At 40.2% G+C, this 18,930-nt stretch overlaps 1 protein-coding gene across 2 annotated transcripts in view; it reads left to right on the plus strand.

The window, feature by feature from the left end:
- Window positions 1–17,384, plus strand: part of LOC126173005 (DNA helicase MCM8-like) — a 195,180-nt gene extending 177,796 nt beyond the window's left edge. The window contains exons 12-14 of one of the 2 annotated variants that reach the window (XM_049920923.1): window positions 13,779–14,001; window positions 16,932–16,970; window positions 17,117–17,384. In XM_049920923.1, coding sequence (XP_049776880.1) covers window positions 13,779–14,001; window positions 16,932–16,970; window positions 17,117–17,320 — 466 coding nt within the window. In that variant the 3' untranslated portion in view covers window positions 17,321–17,384. Of the gene's footprint in view, window positions 1–13,778; window positions 14,002–16,808; window positions 16,971–17,116 lie in introns of both variants that reach the window. The other variant, XM_049920922.1, reaches the window with a different exon arrangement.
- The last annotated feature ends 1,546 nt before the right edge of the window (window positions 17,385–18,930 follow it).

Below are 18,930 nucleotides of genomic sequence, written 5' to 3' on the forward strand. Positions count from 1 at the left end.
AAGACTCCATTCATTGCAAGAGGGGTGCCATTAATGCCATAACATTTTAGCATGCCAAGTAGACTGTTGTGGTCCACAAAATCGAAAGCTGTGGCAAGGCCACAGACTATACTGTAAATGCTGCTAATGTTGATTAGAATTTATGATTTTCTTTAAATTATCATTCTTTTGATAATTAATTGGAATGTGGGAAATATAATTTGGAATCTTCTATTCTTCTTATTTCATAATACAATAAAAATTAAGTGCACATCTGTAATTATTGATATGTACTAGTTGATACAGCACCGATTGACTTCAGCATAAGAGGCTGGTAAAATTGATCACCGTTGAAATAACAAGGGAACCAGCTTTAGAAGTTTGTTACAGTAAAGTCAGTCTCTATTTTACATTTTTTAAAAAAAGAAGATGGAACAAATACAAACCAAAGTTAACCTAGGAACCTTTATTAACATATTCTAATTATTAATAGGTAGGAAAAGGAAGATTGCTGCATACCTTAAAGAAGACATGACAAGCTGCAGACAGGCACAATTAAAAGACACTCACTCAAAGCATTTGGCCATGGCCTTAGTCACTAAATCTCATCACACACACACACACACACACACACACTCTCTCTCTCTCTCTCTCTCTCTCTCTCTCTCTCTCTCACTCACTCACTCACTCACACACACACACACACACACACACACACACACACACACACACAAACAAACAAACAAGTAAGCACACCTCACGCAAACTCCAACATCTCGGGTTGGAATAGGACTATCATATGGGAGGTCAAGCAGCAATCTAGAGGTGGCGGAGAAGGGGAAGGGATAGTAGTGTATGGGTGGGGAGAGAGACGAACAACCTCTGCTGAAGTCTGCAGGGACTAGACTGCCAACAGCCACGGTGTCTGGAGGTTGTGGGGCAAGGAGGTGGGGACAAAAAGATCAAAAAAGGAGAGAAGCAGGGAAAGACAGGTGGATGCTTTGGCAGAGGGCTGCAAATAAATTGGGGGGGGGGGGGGGGGAGAGATGAAAGGTCAGAGGGTGTGAAAATGTGTGGTGGAGGGTGTGGGGACAGTATTTTACTGTAAGTTGAGACTGGGATAATTGCAGGAGCAGAGAACGTGTTGTAAGGATAATGCCCATCTGTGCCGTTCAGAAAAGCTAGTGGTGGAGGGAAGGATCCAGATGGCTCAGGTAGTGAAGTGTGTTATGTTCAGCTGCCTGTTTTGCTATAGAGTGTTCTATTTTGCCCTTGGCCACAGTTTGTCAGTAGCCATTCATTCGGGTGAGCAGCTGTTTGGTAGTCATATCAATAAAAAAAGCTGTGCAGTGATTGCTGCAGAGCTGGTAATTGACATAGCTGCTTTCATAGGTGGCCTGGCCCCTGACAAAGTAGGATAAACCTGTGACAAGATCGGAATAGGAAGTGCTGGGTGGGTTGATTGGGCAGGTTTTGCACCTGGCTCTTCTACAGGTATATGATCTTTGTGGCAAGGTGTTGGGATTGGAAGTGACATAGTGATGAACTAGGATGTTGTGGAGGTGGGGTGGGTGACGGAATACCAATTTAAGTGGGTAGGAAATATCTTGGGTAGGATGTCCCTCATTTCAAGGCATGATGATACTTAATCAAAACCTTGGCGAAGGATGTGGTTCAGTTGTTCCACTCCGTGATGGTACTGGGTGACAAAGGGGACACTCCCTTGTGGCTGGCTCTTGGGGGTGATGGGAGGATTGTGGGTGTGAGGGGAAATGGCACAGGAAATCTGTTTATGCACTAGGTCTGGGGATTTGTGCCTGTCTGCGAAGGCCTTAATGAGACCCTCAGCATACTGAGCAAAGGAGTTTTGTCACTGCATATATGCCATCCCTGGGTGACCAGGCTATATGGGAGGGATGGTGTGAAAGGATGACAGCTGTCAGAATGCAGGTGGTTGGCAGGTTTAATGTGGACCGAGGTGCAGACAGAGCCTTCAGAGAGGGGGAGGTCAACATAAAAGAAGGTGGGGTGCTGGGTAGAGGAGCATATGAAGCTGATGGGAAAAAGATGTTGAGGTTGTCAAGGAATGAAGGTAGGGTGTCTTGGCCTTGAGTTCAGATCATGAAGATACCATCAATGAACCTGAACCAGACTACATGTACTACATGTTTGGTGTTTTGAGAGGCTACAAGGGTCTCCCATAGATGGTCCATAAAAAAGGTTGGCATAGTAGTGTACTATGGGGATGCCCATGGCTTTGCTGCCGATTTGTTTATATACCTCCCCTTCAAATGGGTAGTAGTTGTGGGTTAGGATAAAGTTAGTAAGGTGTATGAGGAATGAGGTCATGGGTTTTGAGTCTGAAGGATGCTGGGAGGAAGGGTAGTGTTCAGCAGCAGGAAAACAAAGGGCATGAGGGTTGTTGGTGTATAGGGAGATGGCATCAACAGGGACAAGTAGGGATCCGGAAGGTAAAGGGGTGGTCATGGTGGAGGGTCAGTGAAGGAAGTGGTTGGTGTCTTTGATGTGGGAATCTAGATTATTAGCAATAGGTTGGAGGTGTTTGTCAATGAGGGCCAAAATTCTTTCAATGGGGTCACAATAACCAGCCATAATGGGACTTCCAGAATTGTTGGGTTTGTGGATTGGGAGGGGGGGAGGGAAATGGATTCAGGAGAGATGTTCTGGGAAGGGCCTAAGGCTTGAAACATAGATTGGTGCGTGTGTTTGACTTCTGGGATGGGATCACTGTGGCAGAGTTTATGGGTGGAGGAGTCAGATAATTGGCCAAGGTCTTGTGCCAGTTAGTGACTTCGATTCATAACCACAGTGGTGGAACCTTTGTCTGCAGGTAGGAGGATTAGGTCAGGATTTGTTTTGAGGTTATGTATGGCTATTCTTTCTTCAACTGAAAGGTTGGTGTTCTGAGGAAGGGACCTGGGGAAGGATGTTGAGTCTAAGTTGGATGTAAGGAATTCCTGGAAACTGACCAGTAGGTGATAAGTTGGGAAAAGGGAAGGATCATGGATGGATGGTGGTATGAACTGGAAAAGGCAAGGTTCCATGCTGGAATTGGGGTGGTTTTGGTTGGAGGGGTTGGTGGCAAAGAAATGCTTCCATTGCAGGGATCAGGAGAAGGAGAGTAGGTCTTTGACAAGTCCAGCATGGTCAGATTTGGGTGGAGGGCTAAAGGTGAGGCCTTTGTATAGGACTGAAACTTCTGTGGAGCTGAGTATTTTGGTGGAAAAGTTAACAACAGTGTTACAGAAATGTTTTGGCTCTGGATATGGTGGAGAGTTGGTAGGGAGTTTTAGGGAATGTGGCAAGTTGAAAAGGTCAGCTAGACAGGGTTTAGCTGCTATGAGTGGTGGACAAGGAGGAACACAGTGGGTACTATAGGGGTTAGCACTGGTGCCTCAAGGTGGCAGTAGTATGTCAGCAGGTTGGATAACTTATGGAGGTGAGTCTGGAATGCTCCTCCAGGTGCTGGAGAGCAAGGGCTTCAATTTCAGAGATGTGATTTACAGTGTAGGGATTGTAGAGTAGTAGTATCTTGGAGGGAGGGAGAAGACTGCCTGAGCCATGGAGATGTGTTTCTACAGTACCAGGTTTGTGATAGCCGGGGATTGGTGGAGTCTGATATGGTGCAGGTCACAGTGAAAGGAGGGGTGGGATCCAGAGAAAGGAATTTTTACAGTTAGGCTATTTGGGGGATTCCATGGTTCAAGCAGCACTTGAGAAACAAGATTTGGGACTCTGTTTTAGCCAGGGAAAAAGAATTGTTTTCGGAACTGGAATGTGTAAAGGAAACAGGAATGACACTGAAATGGGAAAAATAGGTGTTGGTGGTTGTGAGAGGAACTTGATAACCGAAAAGACCCATAAAGATGTGTAAAAAAAATACACAAAGGCATGCAGAAACATGCACAGATAAGCAAAAATACCCAAAGATACATAGAAATGAACAAAAATACATGAAACTGTGTGAAACAATGTAAAAATACGCACAAATACATTGAAAACGTACAGAAATGTGGGTGGAAAGAAAAGAAGAGGTCGGTGTGTGTGTGTGTGTGTGTGTGTGTGTGTGTGTGTGTGTGTGTGTGTGTGTTTTGCAAGACGCAAAGAGAGAGGGAAGGGGGCTGGGTTAGGTCGAGGATCGAAATTTCATGTGGCACGGGCAGTACATCAAGATGAGAGATGAACTGAGATCAGTAGGAAAGAATATAGTTATAACTGTTGGAGAAAAGATGAAGACTGTGTTGTGTGAGAACGATCGTTGATACAGTGTGACTTGGAAGTAGATGCAATTTGAAAGGTGGTGAATAAACACAGGAAAGATGAGAAAGAGCAGACATTGAAAAGAGTAATGCTATAGAGAAGGGTAATAAAGGAAAACATTGCAGGATTGTAGGATGCAAGAAAGCCATTCGGCAAAAATGAAATGGTGGAAACTCCAGGTAGGAATATCAACAATGTATGGAAAGACAGATTGCTACTTAGCATAAAGAAGGCATGTCAAATTGCAGAAAAGCACAATTAAAAAATACTCACCTAAAGCTTTCAGCCATATCCTTTGTCAGTAAAACACACACACAAAAACACAAACACATGTGCGGGCGTGCCTAAACACACCTCAGGCACACATGGCCCCAGGAATTCGGGCCGGAATGCAACTATCACATGGGTTGCAACCAGCAATCTGGAGGGGGTGGGGAAGGGGAAGGTGTAGTAGTGTACAGGTGGGGAGATAGGCGAATGCTGTCTGGTGGGGTGTGCTCGGCCTACACTGCCAACTATCCTGAAGACCCCATTGTGGCTGGTTATTGTGTCCCCACTGGAAAAATTTCAGTCCTCATTGACCAACACATCGAAACAGTTGCCCGTAATCTATACTCCTATGTCAAACACACCAACCACTTCCTTCACTGACTTTCCACCATCCCCACCCATTCGCCTCCTGGATTGCTACTTGTCACTGTTGCTGCCATCTCCCTATACACCAACATCCCACATGCCCATGGTCTACTGTTATTGAATATCTTTCCCCCCAACGTCCATCAGACTCCAAACCCACTACCTCATTTCCCATACATCACACTAACTTGATCCTGAACCCCAACTATTCATATTTGAAGTAGAGGTGTATAAACAAATCTGGGGCACAGCTATGGGCACCCCCATAGTACCCTTCTGTGCCAGCCTTTTTATGGGCCATCTAGAGGAGACCTTCCTAGTCTCCCAAAATCCCAAACTTGTAGACTGGTTTAGGTTCATTGATGATATCTTCATGGTCTGGACTCAAGGCCAAGACAACTTATCTTCGTTCCCTCACAGCCTCAACACCTTCTCTCCCATCTGCTTCACATGGTCCTCCTCAACCCAGCGTGCTCCCTTCATAGATGTTGACCTCCTCCTCTCCAATGGCTCCATCCACACCTCTGTCTACATTAAACCCACCAACCACCAAAAGTACCTCCATTTTGGCAGCTGTCCTCCCTTTCACACCAAAAAGTCCCACCCGTATAGCCTGGCCATCCAGGGACATTGTATCTGCAGTGACAAAACTCTCTTGGTCAGTATGCTGAGGGTCTCACCAAGGCCTTCACAGACAGGCACCCCATCAGGGGCCGGGCCACCTGTGAAAGCAGCCATGCTATTTATCAGCTTTTCTGCAATCACTGCAATTTTTATTTTTATTTTGGCATTACTAATGGCCAGTGCCGAATTGTGGCCAACAGCACAGCCGACCACTCTATGGCACAACATGCAGCTGAACATAACACACTTGATTTCAATGGCTGCTTCAGTGCCCAAGTCATCTAAATCCTTCCCTCCACCACTAGCTTTTCTGAACTGCGCAGCTGGGAGTTATCCTTGCAACACATTCTTCGCTACCGTAATTATCCTGGCCTCAACCTACAGCAACATACTATCCCCACACCCTCCACCCAACATTTCTACCTCCTCTGTCTTGTCATCTCCTCATCTCCTTTTTATTTGCAGTCCTCTGCCAACACATCTGCCCGTCTTCCCCATTTCTCCCTTTTTTGATCCTTTTGTTCCCACCTCCCTGCCCCACAACCTCCAGATGCAGCACCTGTTGACAGTCTAGTCCCTGGACACTACAGCGACAGTATTTGTCTCTCTTCCCATCCATACACTACTATTCCTTCCCCTTCCCTGCCCTGTTGAAATTGCTGCTTGCATCCCACATGATAGTTGCATTGCGCCCCGAGATGCTGGAGTCGTGTGTGTGTGTGTGTGTGTGTGTGTGTGTGTGTGTGTGTGTGTGTGTGAGTGTGTGAGTGTGTGAATGGTCTCTCTCTCTCTCTTACTGAAGAAGGCTGTGGCCAAAAGCTTTATGTACGTGTCTTTTAATTGTGGCTGTCTGCAATTTGATGTGTATTCTTCACGATAAGTAGCAATCTGTCTTTTCCTACATTGTTGATATTCCTAAATGGAATTTCCATTATTATAATTATTAATTAGTACATTACACTGAAGCTCCAAAGAAACTGGTACAAATACCTAATATCATGTAGGGCCTCTGTGAGTTCGCAGAAGTACCTCAACACAACATGGCATGGACTCGACTAATGCCTGAAGTAGTGCTAGAGGGAATTAACACCACAAATCCTGTAGGGCTGTTCATAAATCCGTAAGAGTACGAAGGGGTGGAGATCTCTTCTGAACAGCACATTGCAAGGCATGGCAGATATGCTCATTAATGTTCATGTCTGGGAGTTTGGTGGCCAGCAGAAGTGTTTAAACTCAGAAGAATGTTCCTGGAGCCACTCTGTAGCAATTAATGGACATGTGGGATGTTGCATTGTCCTGCTGGAACTGCCCAAGTCCTTCGGAATGCACAATTGACATGAATGGATGCAGGTGATCAGACATAGTGCTGACTTATGTGTCACTTGTCAAGAGCCGTATCTAGACATATCATGGGTCCTGTATAACTCCAACTACACACGCCCCATGCCATTATAGGGCCTCCACTAGCTTGAACAGTCACCTGCTGACATACAGGGTCTACGGATTCATGAGGTTGTCACCATACCCGTACGCGTCCATCTACTTGATACAATTTGAAACGAGACTTGTCCGACCAGGCAACATGTTTCCAGTTATCAACAGTCCAATGTCAGTGTTGACAGGCCCAGGTGGGGCGTAAAGCTTTGTGTCATGCAGTCATCAAAGGTGGACAAGTGGGCCTTCAGCTCCGAAAGCTCATATCAATGATGTTTTGTTGAATGGTTTACACACTGACACTTGATAATGGTTCAGCAATGAAATCTGCAGCATTTTGCGGAAGGATTGTACTTCTGTCAGGTCGGATTATTCTCTTCAGTCGCCGTTGGTTCCGTTCTTGCATGATCTTTCTCCTGCCACACTGATGTTGGAGATCTGATGTTTTACTGGTTTCCTGATATTCACGGTTCAGTCATGAAATGGGCACACGAGAAAATCCCCACTTCATTGCTACCTCGGAGACACTGTGTCCCATTGCTTGTGCGCTCACTATAACACCACATTCAAACTAACTTAAATCTTGATAACCTGCCATTGTAGCAGGAGTAACTCATCTAACAACTGAGCGAGACACTTGTTGTCTTATATAGGCATTGCCGACTGAAGCGCCATGTTCTGCCTGCTTACATATCTCTGTATTTGAATATGCATGCCTATACCAGTTTCAGTGGTGCTTCAGTATATTTATGAATTAGAAACTGTAGGAAATATTCAGATAACTTCATACTTATTTAATGTCCATACAAGTGTATAGAAGATAGAAAGTGTGATAACTAGCCGGCCGCGGTGGTCTAGCAGTTCTGGCGCTGCAGTCCGGAATTGCGGGACTGCTACGGTCGCAGGTTCGAATCCTGCCTCGGGCATGGGTGTGTGTGATGTCCTTAGGTTAGTTAGGTTTAAGTAGTTCTAAGTTCTAGGGGACTTATGACCTAGGATGTTGAGTCCCATAGTGCTCAGAGCCATTTGAACCATTTTTGTGATAACTAGTCGAGTACACCCATTTTGCCGCTTGGCAATAGCTCCGATTGAAGTGCTTGTCTCCCACGCATTCGAATTGCAGTTTTGCATTCATATCCCTATATTGCATATTATAAAGTCAAGATACTCATGTATGCTGTGGCAATGTACTTAAACCAGACTATTGATGTCCAGACTCAATACTGATGATTTTTTTAAAATTGTTCAGGCTTGGAAACAGGAGAACACGGCATAGCATAAACTGTAAGACTTCGCATACAGTAATTAGTTTTTGGATTGTCAGTGTATTAAAGTAGCAAGAAAAGGGGAAAAAAAGGAATCATTGAATGTTATACGGTAACACTAGTATTTATTCTTACCATGTCATCTTGTATTTTTACAGCTGACCAATTAGATGACAATCGTCAAATCTACTACAAAATATAACAACTTAATCACTCACTTTTAGTAATGCCTTGAATAAACTAGAGCTATAATAATGTAAGTCATTTGCTGTGAAAAGTTTTCAGTTCTGTAAAACGTTTGCAGAACATTATCAGTCTTTAATCTTCTCCCAATGTTGTGTTTTCAACTATTACTTTCCATCCTTTCACTGACTGATTTAGATTTTCTTGGCCATTAGTCAACCAAAGAATGCATCAACACCTATATATCACAAACTACAACAAGAGTAGTCTTAAAATAAACACTGCTTTCCCAAAAGTGAGTGTAATGGAGTGTGTCTACAGCTGAAAAGTAGAAAACTCTCATAGTTCTACCAGTTATCTGAGCAAAATTAGGGCTTCAGTAAAAATTGCTAAACACTAAAATAAAACATTTTCTAAGTATTTTCTCTCCTTATAACTGCTGGACCTATAGGAAAGTTTCTTAATTGATTTACTCACTTTTGCTGACTTACGTCCCTTCCTGAATTCCTTTGTTTTGAAAAAGATTGATAGTTCATTTAGTAAAAAATTATTCTGGGTAGTCCCCATGGCATGTTCTGCACTACAAGCCAAACCTGGAGTCTTGATTTTATTTTTTTAATGCTTTCCAAACAGTCATAGAACAAGTCATCACAGAAAGCAGATAGAGAAGAAAGATTAGTACTTAAAGTTTCTTCTGCCATAGAAAGAAATTTAACAGTGCTTCTGAAGGCTAACATAAATAATGATAGCCATAGTCCTTCAAGCTAGTGAAAAATGATGATTTTCTAGTGATGAAATCTTTAGTGAATCTAAGCATGCCCAACATTTAGTGATTTTTGAGGCTTGATGTGCGATACAACTTGCTATGTTGTGTACAATACTCTTTTTTGATGTCAGTGTATCTCTTCTTAGTCTTGTTTGCCAAGATTCTTATCTGATTGACATAGGATATGAGAGTGGGTTCAGCCCCTAATTCACAATTCCCTCTCTTTGATAAAACACTGTTGACAGGCACATATATTAACTGGAACATATGTAAATGTAGAAAGTCCACTGATGAAGGGTGATCATCACAACTCAATGATCCAATAATACCAAAATGTTGCTCTAGTGGATACTGATTGAACTTGGCAGTCAATACATATTTGAACCCTTTATTCCACAAGTATTCACCTATTACTAATCTGCTCTGTACTGTTACTCTGAGCGAATCCAATGTTCTGTGGTTGGAATATGAGAAATATGCTGCAGAATTTTATGGTGATCTGTATCTTTTCTCATAACACATGTTGGGGTTTTTGAATTCAGAGCATCAAAAACATCATTTATATACTGACTAAATTTTTCAGTTGGCTCACTATCTTTAATTCCCACAATGGAGTTTTATTATCAACCTGTGTACTGTATGTCAGTGGAGTAGGGTTTTCTTTTATAGATCTTATCCAGACTGAGATTGTATTAGTTATTTGAAGTTAAGATTAAGTGTATGCATGTTGCTGCACTTCTGTTGTGTAAATATGCTATAGTGAAAATTAACTGAAATAGTTATTGTGATAATTAGTCACATTTGATATTGCTGTATTTGGCAGAGATGTGTTTTTGAGCAGCTTATGTACATTATGTAAATATTACAATGCATCAAATGTTTTTGTACCTACTTTCATGTTATACTCTACACCTTGTCCTAATCTCTTCAGTTCCTTTCCCTTTGTCCCTCTTCCTTCCCCTTTTAATGTTCCTGGTGGAAGGAAGCGCCATTTGCTCCGAAAGCTTGCATAAATAAAACCGTTTTTATATATGCGTTCTCCTGCTGCCACTTGGAGAGTAGATTTCTTATCTGTCCAGTTACATTATATTGTCAAAAACAAGTAACTGTGATTTATTAAGTAAAACAGGAGAGATTACAGTATTAAAAAAATAAAAGTATGTATTATTTCTCTGTAAAAACAATTGAATTAAAAGTTGAATGCTGTACTGCGCTATTAAAATCAGTTTAAGGCTCGAAGTTTGAGAAAAGTTCAGTACACACAAATAATTTTTTATACTCCAATTACAAAATAAAGCAAGCATCATAATAAAAACTGTTACAAAGAATGTGGTGCAGTTTAACTGAAATTACTGTCTGTAGGAATAGGACAGATATCTGACATTGTGGAGGGTATGGAATATGTCTTACTGTTAACTACCACTAACAGCTTAGCTGCAATTTTCTTCAGAGTCCTCTGGAACATTGTAGAAATGCTAACTGGTTTCTTGGACTGAACTCTTCAATGACACATTATTTTGTGTGATGTACAGTTTCATAACATCATAAGCGTTGTTTTATTGGCTGCTCTCAGCAAATTTCACAAAACTGTTTAAGGCTTCTGAAGCCTCGGCCCCAAAGATGAGTTGCTGGGATTTCTTCTTCGTCACTTTGTTTCTGGTGTCTCCTGTGGCTTGAAAAATTTGTAACATCACATCGTCAGTCAGTTGTTCTTTGGTAACTAAGTTTTTGTCTCTGTCGAACTACTCGTCAACTTCTTCTGCTGGAAACACATTCAGTTCATTAGCAGATGCACAATTTATCACTCTCACTATTTCGGAGCAATCAGTTGTTGACTTACCATCGTTTACATCGCTTTCCATCTCGGCTTCTTCACACACTTTATTTTATGGTTTTCTCCAGACCCTTTGCAGTGTTGTGTTTTCTACAGAGATCTGAGCAATTGCAGGATTAAAACTAGCTTCTTTAATGTTAACAAGTGTGTTGGAGTTCTTTTCAGTAGATAAGGCAAGAACTATTTTGAAGCATTGTATATAATAAATGATGCAGCTTATCTTTTTACAGATGTAGCTCACATACTATTTCCATTTAAGATATTCATTCATCACAACTCCTAGAAATTTAAGTTTATCAGACTCGTCAGGTAAAATGTTTATCAGATTCTTAAACTAAAAAGACCTTAAAGTCGTGGTACATAAATGCTGGCAGGTACTTACCTTAAGGATATGAAATATGTAATACTACTGACAGACAGAGATAAGAGTACAAGAAATTATCCTAGCTTTTAGCTTGGAGAAGACTAAAGAAGACGACCAGGTCACTCGGACCCAAAGATTAGAGGGACCCCACCTGTCTCATAACTTTCTTTTTCTCTAGAGAATTTTCCTTTTTATACAGTTTTCAGTTACATTCAATAATTTGGCATTTATGCCCACTTGAAGCCAATTATAATTTAGCAAAAGCTTCATTCAGAGTGAGTTAGTCTGATAATATTTCATGATCACACCAAAATTTTCTTTATTGCTTATCATTGCTAACTGTCCAATATTGATCCAGGTAATAAAGGATGTATTATCAGCATGTCACTAAATCTTCAGCACATGTGAACAAGGAGCTTTTTAAGTTGCAAGTGTTCTGATCCCCTTGGTGTGTGCGCACGAAACCGATGTCAGCATGAATGTGAAGCTTTTGAGTAGACCACTTTTGCTTTGTTGGAGTCACTGAATATTTTTTCTGTAGCAACGAGAAATTAGAGTTGGAAAAGTTTTTCTTGACACCCACCTTCAGATGATAATGATCACTAATGCCTTCATTCCTACTGTAAAAATGGGTGTCCACTTGACAAATCAAGAATACATTTGTGTGATGCGACCGTTAAGGGGAGTAGGAAATAGAGGTTCTTAATTGACAGAGATGGTAGTATCATATTGAAGCAATGTTTGCTGTTAAAGGCTGATGATTGCTGAATGATGATGATGATGATGATGATCCACTTCACTTCTACACCAAAAATATTGTCATTAGTCACATCTGTTGGCAATAAATGTTGTCATCACTGACATTGAAGTAGTCATCACCCCAAATTCTAGTATGCTCTTCTCAGTGGTTTTGTGATGAGTCTTTCTGTTTGCCTCCACTTGTAGTAGCACGACACGCTGCCATGACTGAAAACCAGCAATCAGCATTGCTCCTGCCAACCAAGCTATCACCACATCTTCCCCACACCCCTGCTGATCACTTCCCCGCAGGTAGACCTTAGACTGCTGTGCTTTCCAGAGGCCACCCATGCCGAACCGTCGCTCAACCAGTCTCTGTTCTTACTTTGATGAGATAATATCTCCTGAGTGTGCTTCCGGCAGCTCATCCAGTGCAGCGTCACACAGCTCGCCAGGTTCGTGCTAACACCAGGGTTTTGCACCAGCAGCCAGTTTCTGCATTTTTCCACAGTCCCATTAACAAGAGAAGTGCTGCGACGTCTTCCACGCCACCTTCCCCAGCTGTGTATCCTTGAGGCAGTTGGCTTGACTGCGGCTATACAAAGTCTGAGACTGGATGCCCAGGTCATCCGACCGGTATCAGCAACTGGATTACTGTGTGCAGTGTAGTGTACTTTAGTGCAGTAAAGTTCTGTGAGTGCCAGAAGTACAAGGAGGGTTTATTACCATTTAACCTCAGGCCATTTTGTCATGCCTTTACTGCCAAGCGTGCCACGGAAACGAGTTTTCTCTCTAACATTGCTGGCTCCCTTGATGGCCAGGTGAGTCCATCTCACTCTCGAACTTCCCCCCCCCCCCCACCCCCCCCCCACCCCCCCTCCTTTTCTCCCGTGGATACATAAGACTTGAGTAAGGATGTCGCTCCAGCGAAACCCAGTGTTAAGGTCCCCTTCTAGGCACTTGTCTTCTTGTACCACCAGATGACTTTGAACAAATTACAAAACTGTATAATAGTTACCCTGTTCAAAGACTCTGTCATGAAAGAGGTTCCCCCCCCCCCCTTTCCCCGTTATTAAGAGATTGTAACCCATTAAATTTTGTTGTAATAACTAGCTTTTGGGAATAAATATCTCGTAAACCAGTTCATGTACCTCTTTCAGTACACCTTGTTGTTTATTGTTTGTTCTTACTAATTAGCATGCCTCTATAAAATGTTTGCCCTTAGAAGTGTAGAAGGGAACCTTTAAATCATTCCTTCAGTTTGTTGGGCATGGTATCATTCTAAGTGATAAACCATCTACCTTTCTCAGTCTGCGAACTGCATTATCCAGCCATTTGTAGGGGAACTTCGGTTTAACATGTAATGTGAACTGTGGTGAGGCTTGGCATACTTCACATTCTCAAAAGTGAAAATAATGTTAAGTGACAGGAAAAAAAATCGTAGGATAAAGCAGAGGCAGAAGACAAACCTGTGCATTTGTCATAGAACTACAAAATTTGTGCTTACAGACATCATTAGCATTAGATTCTGACCATTTAAATTTTGTTTGTATATTTATAATGAGAACAGAAATTATAAAGCTATCACAAGATAAACAATAATACAAGGATAGATATAAAAGTAATTTACATAAAATATGATAAGCCTCTAAACTCAGTAATTTATTTTTGTAGCGAAAGGCTGAAATATTCACCAGGAGAAGAATTTGATCCAATTCCACAGCCACTGTTGAGAAAATATATTGCATATGCTCGAAAATATACAAATCCTCGATTAACTCCAGAAGCAGCTGACATTATACAGAAATTTTACCTAGAACTTCGTCGTCAGTATCAGGCAATGGATTGTACGCCAATAACCACTAGGCAGCTGGAGTCTATGATACGCTTGTGTGAGGTAAGCATAAGAATGCATATTTGTTCTTAAGTGTACCACAACATACATTTGTATGTAAATGATTTTATTCTTCCACTTTCCTTTAAAAGAGCTCTTATTTATTATATTTTCTGACTATTACTGTATGAAAACCAAAAATCATTCCAGGCATTGTATATACCATTCACCAATAATTTTCAAGGAAATTGATAGGGATCTCATAACACTGTGGTAATGTAATTTCCAGTTTATTTCACTTTTTATCAACTGAAAGTTAATGATGAATCAGACTGAGACCAAGGAAGGGCTCTTGTTACCAACAACAGTATCATGCAGCTTTGATGACAATTTCAATTGGACATACTTTAGAATTGTAATGTAAAATTAGAGATGAAAGGAACACTGCAGTAAACATACATGTGACAGCTGTAATGTGGGATAATATGTAACAGCAGACTGCCTGGATAAGCGAGATACATCAAACTTATGGCATTGCAATGAGCATGTCCAAAAGGGGCAACCAAGATAAGAAAAAAGTATCCTAGAATTCAGAGAGCACAAAATCACCAAGATTGAGAAAATGATTGCCCTGCTACTAAGTGACAAAATTCCAACCTCTGGGCGGCTTTGTTATTGCTCACGATATACCATCTTTGTTCATCTCTTAAATGGCCTAGGCGACAGCAGCAAAATGCTCTTGGTGAGAAGGAGAGCACTGCACATACGGATGTTGTTATATAAATGTAAGTCAGTCAGATGATTCATATCTGGATTGTACAATGTACGAGAGAAAATTTCTCAACTGTGTTAACACTAACTGAACCCCTCCACTCATTGGACTACGATTGAAGCTCTAGTTCAAAATCACTAACTCACATTTCATTTAATAATGGCAGTTCACTGTGAAAGTGCTTCACATTCAGATCTGATTCTTAGCAGGAAATTTGTAAAGGGAATTGAATTTCAGCGAGCAAAATAGAAAAAAATAAGAAGAAAAACTTCTACAAGAAATTACACAGGACTGGAAGGAGAATCGGAAACTTCTTGAAAAGGCTTTATAAAGTGAACGTCAACAAAACTAAAGCATGGTTAAAGAAAGTAGTTGGAATTATATCAAGCAATGCATCAAGATTTAGATTAGGATATAAAGATACTAAAAGTAATTGAAGTTAGCTATTTGTGGAGCAGAATAGCAGTTGTTGCTCAAAGTTAGTACAATATAAAATGTAGACTGTCAACAGCAAGAAAATCATTTTGGAAAACAAATTTGTTAACATTAAATATAAATTTAAACATTAAGAAATCTTTTCTTGGAGGTATTTGGAATGTGCCTTGTATGAAAATGCAGTGGGTGTGTTAAATAGTTAAGACAAGAAGAGAATAGTTTTGGAATATGATTCTTCAGAAGACTGTTGAAGATTAGATGGGCGGATAGGATAACTGAAATGGAGAGAGAATAACTGTATGGCACAACATTACCAAAAGTAGGGATTGGTTGATAGGACCCATCCCGAGGCAGTTTTACAATGGAGGGAAGTGGGCACATGTCTTCGGGGAGGGGGGGGGGGGGATTTTTATAGAGAAATAAGGCACGAATACAGTAAGCGGGTTCAAGTGGATATAGATTGCAGCCATTATGTGGAGATGAAGAGGATTGCATAGGATAGGATAGATTAGTGTGGAGAATTGCATCAAACTATTATTCAGAGTAAAGGCCATCGCATCAAATAATTTGCCGTCATTTAAAAGTTGAATGGGTCTCAAATTTTGTCATACTTGCATTTGAACAATAGCATGTGTCAGAGTATAATGAACTGGCTGGGATACAGTTGGTGATGAATTGTTGAAAATGTGTTCTTGAGTAAAGCACACCTTTTAGACCATAGTAATCAGCATTGAGTATTTAGGTATGGTGTTTTATTCCTAATATTGATTGTATGGAGTTTTATTCCTAATATTAATTTTGTGAACTAACCTGTAGTAGAAAAAGGAAGATATTTATGACAGTTTCAGTGCTGAATAAGATAAGGAAAAGCACAGTTACTATACCCAATTATTTGAACGTGCTTGTGGAGGACATCTTTGACTCCATACTACAAATAATTCATGTTACATACTTTTGAACTCTGGAAGTTTTGATTGAGGGGTTACCCCAAAATAAATCATTATGTGACTTCGTGTCTTGAATGTAAGGAAAGTATGCAACAGTAATGTGATGGGTATAAATGAACATGGTAAATTCTCTTCTTTAACAAATTATCTTTTAGATTCTGTAATTACTTTATGCACTTTAATATATGTGCATTTACATTTATCTCACAATTACTGAAAAGGAGAGACTACTGTCAGAATTGAAACTGTAAAGATAGGTTACGAGTTGTCTGGATTGCTCATTAAGTAAGTGTGTTGACTGCAAAAGACAAGTGTCTGCATTCGAGTTGTGATTCGGGACAAACAGCTGTACTCTGTCGGGAAGTTTAATTAATTTGTAATTTTTTTAGGTGAAAAGATGTTCCAACATTTTTATTTTTCCTATATTTTGAGGAATGTTTTACTCAGAATCTGTTGAGTGCAATTATCGATGCTATGTAATCCAATGTTAAGATTATTTGTAATTAGACACTGTAAGTTTTTTTTAAATTTCTGACTGGCATTTGACACAATGTTAAGATGCAGCACTTTATATACTTTGTAATGCTGACTGTAGGATCTCTGTGAGTCAGTTGTTCATTTTATAAAGTGGCCAAAGAAAAAAATTAGTTTGTAAAATATAGCAACTGATGTTTATTATTATTGTTGTTGTTGTTATTATTTTATCATCATCCCAGGCGAGAGCAAAGCTAGAGCTTCGTAGTGAGGTATCTGAAATAGATGCCTTGGAAGTTGTTGAAATCATGAGGTACAGTCTGGTTGATACCATGAGTGACAGCTTTGGAACTTTACATTTTCAGCGCTCCCAAAATGGATCTGGAATGAGCAGTAAGAGTAAGGTATGTTTAGCTCAAACGTTCATCATATATATGTCTGTATTGAATAACAGTAAGGTATGTTCATCATGTATTTCTCAAGATTGTTAACTGCTGTAGTTTAACTTTGAGTATCATTTGTTGTTTTCAACAAACAATTAATATTACAGGCAAAGAAGTTCATAATGGCACTTCAGAGGCAGGCAGAAGTGCAAAGTCGATCGGTGTTTTCAGTTCAAGAACTAAAAGAAATTGCAAAACTGTGTGTTGCTGATGTCTCAGATTTTACTGGTTTCCTGTCTTCATTAAATGTTCAAGGTTTTCTATTGAAGAAAGGACCCCAGTTATATCAACTTCTCACTGTTGATTATTAATATTTTTGTACTTCATGTTTTGTGTAATTATTGTTAGACACTCTAGACGTTTATTTAAATATTAATTTTGTATGTACAAAAAATCAATTTATAATAAACAGATATAAAAGTGTTGATACCATGTTTTCTCTCTGGGCCAGTTCACACAGTGCAGTGAAACTCTGGGATTGTGACTGAAATAGGTGAGAGTTCATCATGAATATTTTATATTCTTGTGTTAGTGATATTTAAGCTTCCAGTCATTCAACTGGTATAAAGCAAAGCAACTGAATTCTAAGTTAAGTAACTTGTTTTAAGAGTATAGGTAGAGGATCTTGAGGGTGGGAGAGACAGGTGCTAAGAGATCGAATTCAAATGTTTTTATGTGACTGAAGACTGATTGTTGGGCGCAGTATAATGTAAAGAGACACAGGATCCTAATAAAAATGTTGGAGACAAGGAAGTTAGAGACATTTTGATAACTACCATTAAATAAATACTCTGCAAATCATTGTAATTGTACTTTCCATTTTGTCATAAATTAAGGTTCCTTATCGCTCAGTTTTCGCAGAGTTCACAGAAAAATTAAGCTGATAATATGCCTATGTCAGATATGAATAATTTAATTTTGCAACTGCTATACTGAAGAGACTTATTGGAGTGCTTGCTGGAAAGGTGTTGTAATTTATGACATATTTCACTGAACATGTGCATCTCAATTTTTCTTGACAGTTATCTGATAAAAGCCTCCTTTATCCAGAATGGTATCTGACAGTGTTTTCTGTCTTTCTATATCATTGGTATTTCCTTTTGGCCAAAGTTCATACAGATACAAATTTTTCGATGAGTAAACAGTCGTCATCATCTGGCAAAATGTCGAAACAGTGTGTATAACCCCCTGTTCATAAACTGAGAGACATCATCCCACACCCCTTGTGTGCTCGGGTACATTGTTAGGGGACAGGTAAGTGTGCTCTTTACTGTCCCCCACCCTCTTCCCCCATTTATCAGTTAACTGAAGATGTTGATATTGAAAGCTAGAGGGAGAAAGCAGATGTTTTCCAACATTTGAAATATTGTTATGACCAGGCTAGACCAGTAAAGCCTACATGCAAAAAACTGCATTAAAAAATGTCTTCCTAATGAACTGAACTATTGCTACTTTTTGTTTATCTTTAGAGTCATTCCAATTCATCTCCTAACAACTAGACTGGCTTCAGTTAGTACTCAATGTTATTTTTGTGGTATATAGGTGAAGTAAGCCCAATCAAAAAGCCAGACTGAGTTTTCACTCTGCAGCAGAGTGCACAATGATTGAAAACTTTCTAGGAGATTAAAACTATATGCTGGAATCTTTGTGTTTTTCCAAGAAATGCATACCAACTGAGCTATCCAGACATGACTCTCAGCCAATCGTCACAGCTTTACTGATACTGGGAAAGCAAAACTGTAGAGGCAGCCAGTAAGTCATGCCTAGATAGCCCAGATGGTAGAGCCCTTGCTTCCCAAAGGCTGAAGTCCTAGATTAGAATCCTCGTCTGACACACAGTTTGTCTCCAGGAATTTACAAACACAGCCTGATTGTGAAGTGCTTAACATAGCACTTAATGTGAGCAAAGACCATCACTTTG

This window comes from Schistocerca cancellata, chromosome 1 (genome assembly GCF_023864275.1).
Source record: "Schistocerca cancellata isolate TAMUIC-IGC-003103 chromosome 1, iqSchCanc2.1, whole genome shotgun sequence".
Classification (NCBI taxonomy): Eukaryota; Metazoa; Arthropoda; class Insecta; order Orthoptera; family Acrididae; genus Schistocerca; species Schistocerca cancellata.